The sequence below is a fragment of the Pecten maximus genome, chromosome 15 (genome assembly GCF_902652985.1).
Source record: "Pecten maximus chromosome 15, xPecMax1.1, whole genome shotgun sequence".
NCBI classification, from domain to species: Eukaryota; Metazoa; Mollusca; class Bivalvia; order Pectinida; family Pectinidae; genus Pecten; species Pecten maximus.
The window spans coordinates 33,565,517-33,584,589 of record NC_047029.1 but is presented as its reverse complement, the minus strand read 5'-3'; the positions used below and the strand labels follow the sequence as shown (position 1 = coordinate 33,584,589).

The 19,073-nt window shown below is 37.7% G+C and overlaps 1 protein-coding gene across 2 annotated transcripts; it reads left to right on the top strand.

Moving 5' to 3' along the window:
* Positions 1-12,494: 12,494 nt before the first annotated feature.
* Positions 12,495-18,544, top strand: LOC117344037 (isoaspartyl peptidase/L-asparaginase-like). 2 transcript variants are annotated; one of them, XM_033906636.1, is made up of 7 exons: positions 12,495-12,780; positions 13,795-13,999; positions 14,121-14,263; positions 15,460-15,620; positions 16,457-16,611; positions 17,603-17,713; positions 18,322-18,544. In XM_033906636.1, exons 2-7 carry the CDS (start codon positions 13,807-13,809, stop codon positions 18,525-18,527), a joined length of 969 nt encoding a protein of 322 aa, XP_033762527.1. In that variant the 5' UTR covers positions 12,495-12,780; positions 13,795-13,806; the 3' UTR covers positions 18,528-18,544. The 2 variants fall into 2 exon arrangements, with proteins under 2 accessions (XP_033762527.1, XP_033762526.1); XM_033906635.1 differs by having other exon boundaries at positions 12,495-12,827.
* Positions 18,545-19,073: the final 529 nt, after the last annotated feature.

Sequence of the window (19,073 nt, the reverse complement as noted above, 5' to 3'; positions counted from 1 at the left end):
TGTATGAGTAGGGACTAATATTACTCCTACTAACATTGTAGGAGTAGGGGCCAATATTACTCCTACTAACATTGTAGGAGTGGGGCTAATATTACTCCTACTAACATTGTAGGAGTAGGGACTAATATTACTCCTACTAACATTGTAGGAGTAGGGACTAATATTACTCCTACTAACATTGTAGGAGTAGGGACTAATATTACTCCTACTAACATTGTAGGAGTAGGGACTAATATTACTCCTACTAACATTGTAGGAGTAGGGGCTAATATTACTCCTACTAACATTGTAGGAGTAGGGACTAATATTACTCCTACTAACATTGTAGGAGTAGGGGCTAATATTACTCCTACTAACATTGTAGGAGTAGGGGACTAATATTACTCCTACTAACATTGTAGGAGTAGGGACTAATATTACTCCTACTAACATTGTAGGAGTGGGGACTAATATTACTCCTACTAACATTGTAGGAGTAGGGACTAATATTACTCCTACTAACATTGTAGGAGTAGGGGACTAATATTACTCCTACTAACATTGTAGGAGTAGGGGACTAATATTACTCCTACTAACATTGTAGGTGTAGGGGCCAATATTACTCCTACTAACATTGTAGGACTGGGGACTAATATTACTCCTACTAACATTGTAGGAGTAGGGGCCAATATTACTCCTACTAACATTGTAGGAGTGGGGACTAATATTACTACTAACATTGTAGGAGTAGGGGCCAGTATTACTCCTACTAACATTGTAGGAGTAGGGGCTAATATTACTACTAACATTGTAGGAGTGGGGGCCAATATTACTCCTACTAACATTGTAGGAGTGGGGACTAATATTACTCCTACTAACATTGTATGAGTAGGGAGTAATATTACTCCTACTAACATTGTAGGAGTAGGGGCCAATATTACTCCTACTAACATTGTAGGAGTAGGGGCTAATATTACTCCTACTAACATTGTAGGAGTAGGGGCTAATATTACTCCTACTAACATTGTAGGAGTAGGGGCTAATATTACTACTAACATTGTAGGAGTAGGGGCTAATATTACTCCTACTAACATTGTAGGAGTAGGGGCTCTAATATTACTCCTACTAACATTGTATGGAGTAGGGACTAATATTACTCCTACTAACATTGTAGGAGTAGGGGACTAATATACTCCTACTAACATTGTAGGAGTAGGGGACTAATATTACTCCTACTAACATTGTAGGAGTAGGGGGACTAATATTACTCCAACTAACATTGTAGGAGTAGGGGCTAATATTACTCCTACTAACATTGTAGGAGTGGGGACTAATATTACTCCTACTAACATTGTAGGTGTAGGGACTAATATTACTCCTACTAACATTGTAGAGTGTAGGGACTAATATTACTCCTACTAACATTGTAGGAGTAGGGGCTAATATTACTCCTACTAACATTGTAGAAGTAAGGACTAATATTACTCCTACTAACATTGTAGGAGTAGGGGCTAATATTACTCCTACTAACATTGTAGGAGTAGGGGCTAATATTACTCCTACTAACATTGTAGGAGTGGGGACTAATATTACTCCTACTAACATTGTAGGAGTAGGGGCCAATATTACTCCTACTAACATTGTAGGAGTAGGGGACTAATATTACTCCTACTAACATTGTAGGAGTAGGGGCTAATATTACTCCTACTAACATTGTAGGAGTGGGGGCTAATATTACTCCTACTAACATTGTAGGAGTAGGGGCTAATATTACTCCTACTAACATTGTAGGAGTAGGGACTAATATTACTCCTACTAACATTGTAGGAGTAGGGGACTAATATTACTCCTACTAACATTGTAGCAGTTGGGGCCAATATTACTCCTACTAACATTGTAGGAGTAGGGGGCTAATATTACTCCTACTAACATTGTAGGAGTAGGGACTAATATTACTCTACTAACATTGTAGGAGTGGGGACTAATATTACTCCTACTAACATTGTAGGAGTAGGGGACTAATATTACTCCTACTAACATTGTAGGAGTAGGGGACTAATATTACTCCTACTAACATTGTAGGAGTAGGGGACTAATATTACTCCTACTAACATTGTAGGAGTGGGGACTAATATTACTCCTACTAACATTGTAGGAGTAGGGGACTAATATTACTCCTACTAACATTGTAGGAGTAGGGACTAATATTACTCCTACTAACATTGTAGGAGTGGGGACTAATATTACTCCTACTAACATTGTAGGAGTGGGGACTAATATTACTACTAACATTGTAGGAGTAGGGGCCAATATTACTACTAACATTGTAGGAGTGGGGACTAATATTACTCCTACTAACATTGTAGGAGTAGGGGCTAATATTACTACTAACATTGTAGTAGTGGGGACTAATATTACTCCTACTAACATTGTAGGAGTGGGGACTAATATTACTACTAACATTGTAGGAGTAGGGGCCAATATTACTACTTACATTGTAAGAGTGGGGACTAGTATTACTACTAACATTGTAGGAGTAGGGGCTAATATTACTCCTACTAACATTGTAGGAGTAGGGACTAATATTACTCCTACTAACATTGTAGGAGTAGGGGCTAATATTACTACTACTAACATTGTAGGAATAGGGGCTAATATTACTCCTACTAACATTGTAGGAGTGGAGACTAATATTACTCCTACTAACATTGTAGTAGTAGGGACTAATATTACTCCTACTAACATTGTAGGAGTAGGGACTAATATTACTCCTACTAACATTGTAGTAGGGACTAATATTACTACTAACATTGTAGGTGTAGGGACTAATATTACGCCTACTAACATTGTAGGAGTAGGGACTAATATTACTCCTACTAACATTGTAGTAGGGACTAATATTACTACTAACATTGTAGGTGTAGGGGCTAATATGACTCCTACTAACATTGTAGGAGTAGGGGCCAATATTACTCCTACTAACATTGTAGGAGTAGGGGCTAATATTACTCCTACTAACATTGTAGGAGTGGGGACTAATATTACTCCTACTAACATTGTAGGAGTAGGGGCCAATATTACTCCCACTAACATTGTAGAAGTAGGGACTAATATTACTCCTACTAACATTGTAGGAGTGGGGACTAATATTACTCCTACTAACATTGTAGGAGTGGGGACTAATATTACTCCTACTAACATTGTAGGAGTGGGGACTAATATTACTACTAACATTGTAGGAGTAGGGGCTAATATTACTACTAACATTGTAGGAGTAGGGGCTAATATTACTCCTACTAACATTGTAGGAGTAGGGGCCAATATTACTCCTACTAACATTGTAGGAGTAGGGGACTAATATTACTCCTACTAACATTGTAGGAGTAGGGGCTAATATTACTCCAACTAACATTGTAGGAGTAGGGGCTAATATTACTACTAACATTGTAGGAGTAGGGGCTAATATTACTCCTACTAACATTGTAGGAGTGGGGACTAATATTACTACTAACATTGTAGGAGTAGGGGCTAATATTACTACTAACATTGTAGGAGTAGGGGCTAATATTACTCCTACTAACATTGTAGGAGTAGGGCCAATATTACTCCTACTAACATTGTAGGAGTGGGGGCTAATATTACTCCAACTAACATTGTAGGAGTAGGGGCCAATATTACTCCTACTAACATTGTAGGTGTAGGGACTAATATTACTCCTACTAACATTGTAGGAGTATGGGCTAATATTACTACTAACATTGTAGGAGTAGGGGCTAATATTACTACTAACATTGTAGGAGTAGGGGCCAATATTACTCTTACTAACATTGTAGGAGTAGGGACTAATATTACTCCTACTAACATTGTAGGAGTAGGGACTAATATTACTACTACTAACATTGTAGGAGTAGGGACTAATATTACTCCTACTAACATTGTGGTAGGGACTAATATTACTACTAACATTGTAGGAGTGGGGACTAATATTACTACTAACATTGTAGGAGTAGGGGCTAATATTACTACTAACATTGTAGGAGTAGGGACTAATATTACTCCTACTAACATTGTAGTAGTGGGGACTAATATTACTCCTACTAACATCGTAGGAGTAGGGACTAATATTACTCCTACTAACATTGTATTAGGGACTAATATTACTCCTACTAACATCGTAGGAGTAGGGACTAATATTACTACTAACATTGTATTAGGGACTAATATTACTCCTACTAACATCGTAGGAGTAGGGACTAATATTACTACTAACATTGTAGTAGGGACTAATATTACTCCTACTAACATCGTAGGAGTAGGGACTAATATTACTACTAACATTGTATTAGGGACTAATATTACTACTACTAACATTGTAGGTGTAGGGGCTAATATTACTCCTACTAACATTGTAGGAGTGGGGACTAATATTACTCCTACTAACATTGTAGGAGTAGGGGACTAATATTACTCCTACTAACATTGTAGGAGTAGGGGCCAATTTTACTCCTACTAACATTGTAGGAGTAGGGACTGATATTACTACTAACATTGTAGGAGTAGGGACTAATATTACTCCTACTAACATTGTAGGAGTAGGGGCTAATATTACTCCTACTAACATTGTAGGAGTAGGGGCCAATATTGCTCCTACTAACATTGTAGGAGTAGGGACTAATATTACTCCTACTAACATTGTAGGAGTATGGGCTAATATTACTACTAACATTGTAGGAGTAGGGGCTAATATTACTACTAACATTGTAGGAGTAGGGGCCAATATTACTCTTACTAACATTGTAGGAGTAGGGACTAATATTACTCCTACTAACATTGTAGGAGTAGGGGCTAATATTACTACTAACATTGTAGGAGTAGGGGCTAATATTACTCCTACTAACATTGTAGGAGTGGGGACTAATATTACTACTAACATTGTAGGAGTAGGGGCTAATATTACTACTAACATTGTAGGAGTAGGGGCTAATATTACTCCTACTAACATTGTAGGAGTAGGGGCCAATATTACTCCTACTAACATTGTAGGAGTGGGGGCTAATATTACTCCAACTAACATTGTAGGAGTAGGGGCCAATATTACTCCTACTAACATTGTAGGTGTAGGGACTAATATTACTCCTACTAACATTGTAGGAGTATGGGCTAATATTACTACTAACATTGTAGGAGTAGGGGCTAATATTACTACTAACATTGTAGGAGTAGGGGCCAATATTACTCTTACTAACATTGTAGGAGTAGGGACTAATATTACTCCTACTAACATTGTAGGAGTAGGGACTAATATTACTACTACTAACATTGTAGGAGTAGGGACTAATATTACTCCTACTAACATTGTGGTAGGGACTAATATTACTACTAACATTGTAGGAGTGGGGACTAATATTACTACTAACATTGTAGGAGTAGGGGCTAATATTACTACTAACATTGTAGGAGTAGGGACTAATATTACTCCTACTAACATTGTAGTAGTGGGGACTAATATTACTCCTACTAACATCGTAGGAGTAGGGACTAATATTACTCCTACTAACATTGTATTAGGGACTAATATTACTCCTACTAACATCGTAGGAGTAGGGACTAATATTACTACTAACATTGTATTAGGGACTAATATTACTCCTACTAACATCGTAGGAGTAGGGACTAATATTACTACTAACATTGTAGTAGGGACTAATATTACTCCTACTAACATCGTAGGAGTAGGGACTAATATTACTACTAACATTGTATTAGGGACTAATATTACTACTACTAACATTGTAGGTGTAGGGGCTAATATTACTCCTACTAACATTGTAGGAGTGGGGACTAATATTACTCCTACTAACATTGTAGGAGTAGGGGACTAATATTACTCCTACTAACATTGTAGGAGTAGGGGCCAATTTTACTCCTACTAACATTGTAGGAGTAGGGACTGATATTACTACTAACATTGTAGGAGTAGGGACTAATATTACTCCTACTAACATTGTAGGAGTAGGGGCTAATATTACTCCTACTAACATTGTAGGAGTAGGGGCCAATATTGCTCCTACTAACATTGTAGGAGTAGGGACTAATATTACTCTTACTAACATTGTAGGAGTAGGGACTAATATTACTCCTACTAACATTGTAGGTGTTGGGACTAATATTACTACTAACATTGTAGGAGTAGGGGCTAATATTACTCCTACTAACATTGTAGGAGTAGGGGCCAATATTACTCCTACTAACATTGTAGGAGTAGGGGCCAGTATTACTCCTACTAACATTGTAGGAGTAGGGGCTAATATTACTACTAACATTGTAGGAGTGGGGGCCAATATTACTCCTACTAACATTGTAGGAGTGGGGACTAATATTACTCCTACTAACATTGTATGAGTAGGGACTAATATTACTCCTACTAACATTGTAGGAGTAGGGGCCAATATTACTCCTACTAACATTGTAGGAGTAGGGGCTAATATTACTCCTACTAACATTGTAGGAGTAGGGGCTAATATTACTCCTACTAACATTGTAGGAGTAGGGGCTAATATTACTCCTACTAACATTGTAGGAGTGGGGACTAATATTACTCCTACTAACATTGTATGAGTAGGGACTAATATTACTCCTACTAACATTGTAGGAGTAGGGGCCAATATTACTCCTACTAACATTGTAGGAGTAGGGACTAATATTACTACTACTAACATTGTAGGAGAGGGGACTAATATTACTCCAACTAACATTGTAGGAGTAGGGGCTAATATTACTCCTACTAACATTGTAGGAGAGGGGACTAATATTACTCCAACTAACATTGTAGGTGTAGGGACTAATATTACTCCTACTAACATTGTAGGTGTAGGGACTAATATTACTCCTACTAACATTGTAGGAGTAGGGACTAATATTACTCCTACTAACATTGTAGGAGTAGGGGCCAATATTACTACTAACATTGTAGGAGTAGGGGCTAATATTACTCCTACTAACATTGTAGGAGTAGGGGCTAATATTACTCCTACTAACATTGTAGGAGTGGGGACTAATATTACTACTACTAACATTGTAGGAGTAGGGGCCAATATTACTACTAACATTGTAGGGGTAGGGACTAATATTACTACTACTAACTTTGTAGTAGTAGGGGCTAATATTACTCCTACTAAAATTGTAGGAGTGGGGACTAATATTACTACTACTAACATTGTAGGAGTAGGGGCCAATATTACTACTAACATTGTAGGAGTAGGGACTAATATTACTACTACTAACATTGTAGGAGTAGGGGCCAATATTACTCCTACTAACATTGTAGGAGTGGGGACTAATATTACTACTAACATTGTAGGGGTAGGGACTAATATTACTACTAACATTGTAGGGGTAGGGACTAATATTACTACTAACATTGTAGGAGTAGGGGCTAATATTACTCCTACTAACATTGTAGGAGTGGGGACTAATATTACTACTAACATTGTAGGAGTAGGGGCCAATATTACTACTAACATTGTAGGAGTGGGGACTAATATTACTCCTACTAACATTGTAGGAGTAGGGACTAATATTACTCCTACTAACATTGTAGGAGTATGGACTAATATTACTCCTACTAACATTGTAGGAGTAGGGGCCAATATTACTCCTACTAACATTGTAGGAGTAGGGACTAATATTACTCCTACTAACATTGTAGGAGTGGGGACTAATATTACTCCTACTAACATTGTAGGAGTGGGGACTAATATTACTACTAACATTGTAGGAGTGGGACTAATATTACTCCTACTAACATTGTAGGAGTGGGGACTAATATTACTACTAACATTGTAGGAGTGGGGACTAATATTACTCCTACTAACATTGTATGAGTAGGGGACTAATATTACTCCTACTAACATTGTAGGAGTGGGGACTAATATTACTACTAACATTGTAAGAGTGGGGACTAATATTACTCCTACTAACATTGTAGGAGTAGGGCTAATATTACTCCTACTAACATTGTAGGAGTGGGGACTAATATTACTCCTACTAACATTGTATGAGTAGGGGACTAATATTACTCCTACTAACATTGTATGAGTAGGGGACTAATATTACTCCTACTAACATTGTAGGAGTAGGGACTAATATTACTCCTACTAACATTGTAGAGTAGGGACTAATATTACTCCTACTAACATTGTAGGAGTAGGGACTAATATTACTCCTACTAACATTGTAGTAGGGACTAATATTACTACTAACATTGTAGGTGTAGGGACTAATATTACGCCTACTAACATTGTAGGAGTAGGGACTAATATTACTCCTACTAACATTGTAGTAGGGACTAATATTACTACTAACATTGTAGGTGTAGGGGCTAATATTACTCCTACTAACATTGTAGGAGTAGGGGCCAATATTACTCCTACTAACATTGTAGGAGTAGGGGCTAATATTACTCCTACTAACATTGTAGGAGTGGGGACTAATATTACTCCTACTAACATTGTAGGAGTAGGGGCTAATATTACTCCTACTAACATTGTAGGAGTAGGGACTAATATTACTCCTACTAACATTGTAGGAGTGGGGACTAATATTACTCCTACTAACATTGTAGGAGTGGGGACTAATATTACTCCTACTAACATTGTAGGAGTGGGGACTAATATTACTACTAACATTGTAGGAGTAGGGACTAATATTACTACTAACATTGTAGGAGTAGGGGCTAATATTACTCCTACTAACATTGTAGGAGTAGGGGACTAATATTACTCCTACTAACATTGTAGGAGTAGGGGACTAATATTACTCCTACTAACATTGTAGGAGTAGGGGCTAATATTACTCCTACTAACATTGTAGGAGTAGGGGCTAATATTACTACTAACATTGTAGGAGTAGGGGACTAATATTACTCCTACTAACATTGTAGGAGTGGGGACTAATATTACTACTAACATTGTAGGAGTAGGGGCTAATATTACTACTAACATTGTAGGAGTAGGGGCCAATATTACTCCTACTAACATTGTAGTAGTAGGGGCCTAATATTACTCCTACTAACATTGTAGGAGTAGGGACTAATATTACTCCTACTAACATTGTAGGTGTAGGGACTAATATTACTCCTACTAACATTGTAGGAGTAAGGGTTAAAATTACTCCTACTAACATTGTAGGTGTAGGGACTAATAGTACTCCTACTAACATTGTAGGAGTGAGGACTAATATTACTCCTACTAACATTGTAGGAGTAGGGGCCAATATTACTCCTACTAACATTGTAGGAGTAGGGACTAATATTACTCCTACTAACATTGTAGGAGTAGGGGCCAATATTACTCCTACTAACATTGTAGGAGTAGGGGACTAATATTACTCCTACTAACATTGTAGGAGTAGGGGCTAATATTACTCCAACTAACATTGTAGGAGTAGGGGCCAATATTACTCCTACTAACATTGTAGGTGTAGGGACTAATATTACTCCTACTAACATTGTAGGAGTGGGGACTAATATTACTACTAACATTGTAGGAGTAGGGGCTAATATTACTACTAACATTGTAGGAGTAGGGACTAATATTACTACTACTAACATTGTAGGAGTAGGGACTAATATTACTCCTACTAACATTGTGGTAGGGACTAATATTACTACTAACATTGTAGGAGTGGGGACTAATATTACTACTAACATTGTAGGAGTAGGGGCTAATATTACTACTAACATTGTAGTAGTAGGGACTAATATTACTCCTACTAACATTGTAGTAGTGGGGACTAATATTACTCCTACTAACATCGTAGGAGTAGGGACTAATATTACTCCTACTAACATTGTATTAGGGACTAATATTACTCCTACTAACATCGTAGGAGTAGGGACTAATATTACTACTAACATTGTATTAGGGACTAATATTACTCCTACTAACATCGTAGGAGTAGGGACTAATATTACTACTAACATTGTAGTAGGGACTAATATTACTCCTACTAACATCGTAGGAGTAGGGACTAATATTACTACTAACATTGTATTAGGGACTAATATTACTACTACTAACATTGTAGGAATAGGGGCTAATATTACTCCTACTAACATTGTAGGAGTGGAGACTAATATTACTCCTACTAACATTGTAGTAGTAGGGACTAATATTACTCCTACTAACATTGTAGGAGTAGGGACTAATATTACTCCTACTAACATTGTAGTAGGGACTAATATTACTACTAACATTGTAGGTGTAGGGACTAATATTACGCCTACTAACATTGTAGGAGTAGGGACTAATATTACTCCTACTAACATTGTAGTAGGGACTAATATTACTACTAACATTGTAGGTGTAGGGGCTAATATGACTCCTACTAACATTGTAGGAGTAGGGGCCAATATTACTCCTACTAACATTGTAGGAGTAGGGGCTAATATTACTCCTACTAACATTGTAGGAGTGGGGACTAATATTACTCCTACTAACATTGTAGGAGTAGGGGCTAATATTACTCCTACTAACATTGTAGGAGTAGGGACTAATATTACTCCTACTAACATTGTAGGAGTGGGGACTAATATTACTCCTACTAACATTGTAGGAGTGGGGACTAATATTACTCCTACTAACATTGTAGGAGTGGGGACTAATATTACTACTAACATTGTAGGAGTAGGGGCTAATATTACTACTAACATTGTAGGAGTAGGGGCTAATATTACTCCTACTAACATTGTAGGAGTAGGGGCCAATATTACTCCTACTAACATTGTAGGAGTAGGGGACTAATATTACTCCTACTAACATTGTAGGAGTAGGGGCTAATATTACTCCAACTAACATTGTAGGAGTAGGGGCTAATATTACTACTAACATTGTAGGAGTAGGGGCTAATATTACTCCTACTAACATTGTAGGAGTGGGGACTAATATTACTACTAACATTGTAGGAGTAGGGGCTAATATTACTACTAACATTGTAGGAGTAGGGGCCAATATTACTCCTACTAACATTGTAGTAGTAGGGGCCAATATTACTCCTACTAACATTGTAGGAGTAGGGGACTAATATTACTCCTACTAACATTGTAGGAGTAGGGGCTAATATTACTCCAACTAACATTGTAGGAGTAGGGGCCAATATTACTCCTACTAACATTGTAGGTGTAGGGACTAATATTACTCCTACTAACATTGTAGGAGTGGGGACTAATATTACTCCTACTAACATTGTAGGAGTAGGGGCCAATATTACTCTTACTAACATTGTAGGAGTAGGGACTAATATTACTCCTACTAACATTGTAGGAGTAGGGGCCAATATTACTCCTACTAACATTGTAGGAGTAGGGGACTAATATTACTCCTACTAACATTGTAGGAGTAGGGGCTAATATTACTCCAACTAACATTGTAGGAGTAGGGGCCAATATTACTCCTACTAACATTGTAGGTGTAGGGACTAATATTACTCCTACTAACATTGTAGGAGTGGGGACTAATATTACTACTAACATTGTAGGAGTAGGGGCTAATATTACTACTAACATTGTAGGAGTAGGGACTAATATTACTACTACTAACATTGTAGGAGTAGGGACTAATATTACTCCTACTAACATTGTGGTAGGGACTAATATTACTACTAACATTGTAGGAGTGGGGACTAATATTACTACTAACATTGTAGGAGTAGGGGCTAATATTACTACTAACATTGTAGGAGTAGGGACTAATATTACTCCTACTAACATTGTAGTAGTGGGGACTAATATTACTCCTACTAACATCGTAGGAGTAGGGACTAATATTACTCCTACTAACATTGTATTAGGGACTAATATTACTCCTACTAACATCGTAGGAGTAGGGACTAATATTACTACTAACATTGTATTAGGGACTAATATTACTCCTACTAACATCGTAGGAGTAGGGACTAATATTACTACTAACATTGTAGTAGGGACTAATATTACTCCTACTAACATCGTAGGAGTAGGGACTAATATTACTACTAACATTGTATTAGGGACTAATATTACTCCTACTAACATTGTAGGAGTAGGGGCCAATTTTACTCCTACTAACATTGTAGGAGTAGGGACTGATATTACTACTAACATTGTAGGAGTAGGGACTAATATTACTCCTACTAACATTGTAGGAGTAGGGGCTAATATTACTCCTACTAACATTGTAGGAGTAGGGGCCAATATTGCTCCTACTAACATTGTAGGAGTAGGGACTAATATTACTCTTACTAACATTGTAGGAGTAGGGACTAATATTACTCCTACTAACATTGTAGGTGTTGGGACTAATATTACTACTAACATTGTAGGAGTAGGGGCTAATATTACTCCTACTAACATTGTAGGAGTAGGGGCTAATATTACTCCTACTAACATTGTAGGAGTAGGGGCCAATATTACTCCTACTAACATTGTAGGAGTAGGGGCCAATATTACTCCTACTAACATTGTAGGAGTTGGGGCTAATATTACTACTACTAACAAGGGGCTAACATTTTTTCTATAAATACTAACCAGAAACAGACGCCTGTGACGATAACAATGTGTCACCCTGACCTGTCGGGTCGGGTGTAAAATAGGGTGAAGGCTTCATTTTTGATGCATTGAAATGCATTAAACATTCAAATGTCACCCTATGTACCATTTATCTAGAAGTGAGTGTGTTTTAATACCATGATAGTACTCGGGTTTCACTAACAACATTAGCCCGGCGGACTGCCACTGATAATACCGACTACTGACCCAGATCTGAGGTACGACTACAACATTGTCTGTTAGAGTAAAGCTCCCGTGTAACACGGTAAGTAAGTAACATGTACACACGTGTATAGTTATAAATATCACTCTGTTTATCCTAAACATGTAATACATGTATAGTTATCTATTACATCTAAAATATCACTCTGTTTTGATATTTGGATTGTATCCGGGACGTACACACATTCTTTATACATTGTATATATCTATGATATCCTAAATATATCCAAAAGATCACTCTGATATACTGTTCAGATTATATACATGAATGTATCTATGGTATCCTAAACATGTAATACATGCTTACTTATCAATCAATCTGATTAAAATCAGCTGTTACATGGCTACGTTTACTATGCACTACGTCAGGATTAAGAGGTTGATAGTTAACAAGAATTACTCGTAATTATATGTTTTCAAGATTAAGGAGTTGATAGTTTCCAACAATAACTCGTAGTTATATGTCGTCAGGATTAAGAGGTTGATAGTTAACAATAATTACACGTAATTATATGTCGTCAGGATCAATAGGTTAGGTTGATAGTTAACAATAATTCCACGTAATTATTTATCTTCAGGATTAATATGCTATGTTGGTAGTTAACAAGAATTACACATAATTATAGCCATTTTGATTTATCATATTCATTGTTCTAATAATATGAATCAAATTTTAAAAAATATATTTTATTGCTATATTTCTTCAAATTTCAAAAGTTGTTTGAACTTCTAACAAGAGGCCAAAGGTCACGACGATTTTGACCGGAAGATGATTTCTGAACGTTCCGTGTCCCGATGCAATACAATACTTAAAGGGGGATATATTACCCCCTCATAAATATTACTAGATCAGCTGTAGGTACCTGTTGCTGTGGCAATGCTTGACAACAGGTTATCTGTAGTCAACAAATGTTGACCCTGCCACCGGAAAAATAACGCATTGCCTTGCTCCCCGACTCTGTCGCACTCAAAACAAAAGCTGTTGATACTGACAACTTTGTTTACTTCAGGAACCAGTATTTATGTCTAAGACACCAGTTATAATTGTACACGGTGGGGCGTGGGCCATCCCCGACTCCCTGGCGGAGGGGAGTGTCCAAGGGGTAAGGCTGGCCTCAACAGTAGGGTACAAAGTCCTCGGGGCCGGAGGATCGGCCGTGGACGCTGTAGAGGAAGCTGTCAGGAGCATGGAGGACAACCCAGTTTTTGATGCTGGTAAGTTTTAAACGATATTTATTGCATTTTTAATTGATTTGTATAAGTAAATAATTCTGCCCAAAAGCTGGCACTTGGAACAAGTTTTCAATTATTCTTTTTAATCTTTCATATTCACCAGGGGTTGGGTCAGTATTGAATGCCGACGGCGAAGTCGAAATGGACGCCGTTATTATGGATGGGAGGGACCTGAAGTCTGGAGCCGTTGGGTGTGTCCAGAACATCAAGAACCCTATATCTTTGGCCAGGGCAGTCATGGAAAAAGTGAGAACAACAGTCAATATACATTCCTTTGTAGCTTGGTGTACACCTACACGTGTATACAGTGCAACTTCCCCAAACCGATCCTTCCTAAAACCGACCACCTCTTGATAGCGATTGCAATTGCGATGTATGGAATCGATCCTTCTTTATCATAGTAATAAAACTTCCCAATACCATACCGATTCCTCTGAATTCCTAACATCGAACCGATTTTGTGTACAGAATGTTTCGAAATACGGGTAACGGACGGGTCGGGACATGTGTCTACCTATTTTTAGTCCACAAAGTGCTTTAGTGGTTTGTGTGGTATTTACCATTTATCACCAGCAGATGGACAAAACAAAACAACTTCTCCTAAGCAACTGGCAAGATATCATCCAAAACAAGCATAGGTCTTCTTACGCAGTTTGTATAAAGGGAATCGGTGACTTCATGGGACCTAAATGAGTCTAATTACTGATGGGTCGGAACACAAAATCCAATCCCTAGATAAAAAGTTAGTTAGTTATCCTTTCGCAGGAACGAGTAAAAGAGTTTTTAATTTCCCTGGCACAAAACAACCTTTGGCCAAGGGAACTCTACTTAGCTCACCGAATCGTCGAAACAGTTGAGTTAGAATGACTTTAGACTGATGCAGGATGGACACATGACGATGGGCAATAGGCACATGATATATGCCTCACTACAGCATGATCTCGTTTATCCTTCCGGCAGTTCTAGCTTGTAATATGAGTTCAGGATTTGTTTCCTAATTGAAGCATTGACAGGTTTTGCCGTTCATCAGTTCATATAGGTATGGTGTTCCGTTAGGGCCAAATTTCTAATATCGCTCCTTCGCGTTTGAAATTTGGTCCTAACGGAACACCATATATAGGTATCTATTTGATTACAGTTCCTGATCACGAATAAGCAGGTTAATCATAAATTTTTTATTGTTAAACCACACACACCTAGCTAGGTCTACATGTAACGCCAGATGGACGCTGAACGGACACTGGACATTGGACAACAGACGAACTCACGATGGATTTTGGTTGCATGACTATTGTTCGAATTTCAGGGTAGAAGTTGAATGTGTCCGAGAATGTCAATTCCATGTTGAATTTGTAATATAGATGTAATTTTATTGTCATGGAAGAAATTGTCTACTCTAGGTAAACCAGTGCCCGACTGTCAATACCTGTGTTTATTTCTAGACTGACCACACCCTGATTGTAGGGAAAGGAGCCAATAAATTTGCAGAGGAAGTAAATGCTGTAACCTTGCCAACTAACCAGCTGGTGACGGAAACAGCACGGAGAGAGTGGGAAGAGTTGATGAAGTTCCGCACTACCGTCACAAAACTCTTCAGTCCAAGGTATTAACAGAGCAATGTGGCTTTATTAACTAGAGAAACGAGTCTCAGTGTCCCCCACCCCCTGCTTGACTGGTTTAAATATCAATATTTCTGGTCAGCCATGCTTGGTGAGAAGAAGCTTTAATGCTTGTTGTTTTGTATAGCTTTTATTTTTATCATGTGACAATTTATAGCTGAACTCCCTCGCTCAATTGACTTTTGACCTTGGACCAATAATGACGGTAGTTGACCTTGTAGAATGAAAGAGTGCTCAATGCAAACATACTATTAAAGTTTCATCTAATATATCAACATTGAATATGTTAGCCAAATCTATTTCGGTAAGTGACCTTAACCTTTGATCAATCAGACAAACATCCGAACTTGTCCATCCATCGCAAACATGTGACGCATATTACTCATAATATTACTAGTAATGTGACATTAATTAATGACAGATTACACCATAAGTTTGAAAACTTCTTCAAAGTACTGTCCTGTGAGCTAATTTAACCATAATAACATAATAACAAATCACACTAAAACAGTCAATTGTTATAGACGGAGTATATACTGGTATGTGTCAGTATGAAGTAAGTAGGGCGCCGCGATGGCCGAGTTGTCCATGTGTCCCGACACTTTAACACTAGCCATCCACCTCTGGGTTGCGAGTTCGAAACTCACGTGGGGCAGTTGCTTGGTACTGGCCGTAGGTCGGTGGTTTTTCTCCGGGTACTCCGGCTTTCCTCCAACTCAGACACGTCCTTAAATGGCCCTGTGTGGACGAATAACAAAATAAACCAAACAAAGAGTATCAAGTAATAAAAAACTTAGATGTGGTGTTATGTTTATTACAGAGATACTGTCCAGAAGGAGTCTGTCCCTGTCGCCCCGGGTCACGACACAGTGGGCGCGGTGGCATTAGACACACAGGGAAACATTGCCTTTGGGACGTCCACTGGTGGCATCACAGCCAAACGTCCTGGCAGGATAGGGGACAGTCCTATTATTGGTGTGTTTAGTTTTTAACTTATCTCTACTTTATTGACACTTATGTACGGAAGCCCATTGGTGCCAAATGTTAAATGAAAAAAACAATTGCGTTTAAATAATTATGGCGTTCATTCGCAAAAGTATTGCGTTTAAACGCAATAAATTATGTTTTTTTACATTGATCATTTGGCACCAATAGGCCTCTGTACTTATATAATAGTAATTGGTCAAACAGATTATATTTCCATTTTCCAGACTTCGCCTAGCTATGTTTTAGTCCTGTGTGTTAGTCCGGGAACTAAAACACCCCTGCTGAACTAAGACACATCTACGTTTGGGTGTTTCCGCCGAACTTACCAGACAATGAGTGATCAGAGCCTGTTATTTATCAAACTCGTCGTCAGCGGTTATATCTCTGGCCTGTATCGATACATTAAAACAGTTAAATGATGGGATTGAGGGATGTAGCAAGTTTCTGGTTCCACCAATACCAGGTCTTCTTCTCGAAATGAATGTCTCTCTTACATAGCTATTGTCAGATTATACAGGTGTTGAAAAGATGAAAAATGACACAAAAGTTTTGTGGTTTTAACACATTTGACCCCTGTTGGTAAAGGTAATTCATTTTAACAAAACAGGAAACCCCCAATCTAGCATGTTACTTGCCCTATATCATGATCATGTACCTTTTGGTTATCGAGAAGAAGTTATTCAAACATTTTTTACAGATTTAATCCTAGTGAAAGACATTCATTTGAATACACCAATGGTCCTTTGGACATGTGAATCAGTGGCACATTAATTTGTATCAGCACTTGTGGAGTTGTGGGATTAAGGAACTTTAACCGCCATTAAACATGACTTTAACACATTTGAAAGCAATACATATCATAAATATCACTGGAAATATTTCAAAGGTCATTGACACACAGTGTGTACCTATCAACATCACCTCTTGTTGATCTTCTCTTGTTTGTTCTCATCAACATAAACAAGAAATTTACTTCCAGGTGCCGGTGGGTACGCTGATAACAACATAGGCGGGGTGTCCACCACAGGCCATGGCGAGTCTATAGCCAAAGTCTGTCTGGCCAAGCACATCACCCATCTGATGGAGGGAGGTAAGTGATAATAACTACAATGCTACTCAGAGATGACAGAGTGACGTCATGTGACCGGTTTTTTTTTATCTGAAAAAATCATTATCTATGGATATTTATCTTTCGTAAGGATAAATAATATAACAAAACAAGAAATATCTTTAAAAAAGATAAACGGCATAGTTTTAATGCTGGTGGTTATAATGTAAAACTGCTGGTGAAATAAATCAACGAACTAATGCGTTTCAGCACGGATGACAAAATCATATCAGTGTGAATCATTTTGGGTGATACTAAGACTGCATTTGAATCAGGAATATAATTGTATTAATGTGTCACTTGCAAAAGATACCTCCACTTATTCAGCTTGCATTCAATCTTAAGTTTGTTTCGTTTTTAACTGGATATCTGCATTTTGCACTTACCGCTTCATTGACCAATCACATACTTCATATTGACCAGTAACGCCACCTGTTGCGTCATATCAAAAAACCTTCTGGAAGTAACCCATCAGTTCCAGTCTCCTTTAGTGATAGATAAATCACTCCCAAAAATTAACAATGAGGTATTTATTTACAATTTTCAAGAGTTTATCCTGGATTATTGAAGGTTAATACTTATCACTGTAGGAATGACCCCACAGACCGCTTCAGAGACGGCCTTAACTTTCATGGCGAAGAGAGTGCAGGGCTCGGGAGGTGTGGTTGTACTCAATGACAATGGTAACATAGGGAGACATTTTACAACAGAAAGGATGGCCTGGGCCTGGGTCAAAGACAATGTCCTACACCATGGTCTCAATCCAGGTGAGGACTTCAGTGAGAATGTGAAATAAAATGTCTTTAATTCTTATCTACGCGTGTTTCTTATGTATTGATAGGCCACTCCCATTATACATATTTACACAACAAAACCTCTAAAGAATTGTACAATTTATTATCATATCATTATTGGTGTACAATTTATTACTTACAGTGGAACTTCGTTAACTCGAACTCGGAAAACTCGAATACCCCGCTTAACTCGAAGTACTTCGTCAGTCCCGGCCGAGTTTGCTCTTTATCCTAGTAACAAAAACTCGGAAAAGTCGAATTCGGAAAACTCGAAAAACTCGATAATACGAGGTGAAAATTTGGTCCAAACAATAAAAATGTATATCGTAATTGGTGTACAATTTATTACTTATATCATTATAGGTGTACAATTTATTACTTATATCATTATAGGTGTACAATTTATTACTTTTATCATCATAGGTGTACAATTTATTAATTATGTCATTATTGGTGTACAGTTAAAAAGACGATGTTAAAAGAACTAGATTTGTATCTAAAAACAGAGGAGGTAATTTACAAAAACAACATGGAGTATGATAGTTTTG

What these genes read in the sequence shown, in the direction of transcription:
- LOC117344037 (XM_033906636.1), top strand. Translation starts at nt 13,807, where the DNA reads ATGTCTAAGACACCAGTTATAATTGTACACGGTGGGGCGTGGGCCATC. An exon ending in CAACCCAGTTTTTGATGCTG is followed by an intron (nt 14,000 to 14,120) that starts GTAAGTTTTAAA and finishes CATATTCACCAG; the next exon opens with GGGTTGGGTCAGTATTGAAT. An exon ending in ACAAAACTCTTCAGTCCAAG is followed by an intron (nt 15,621 to 16,456) that starts GTATTAACAGAG and finishes TGTTTATTACAG; the next exon opens with AGATACTGTCCAGAAGGAGT.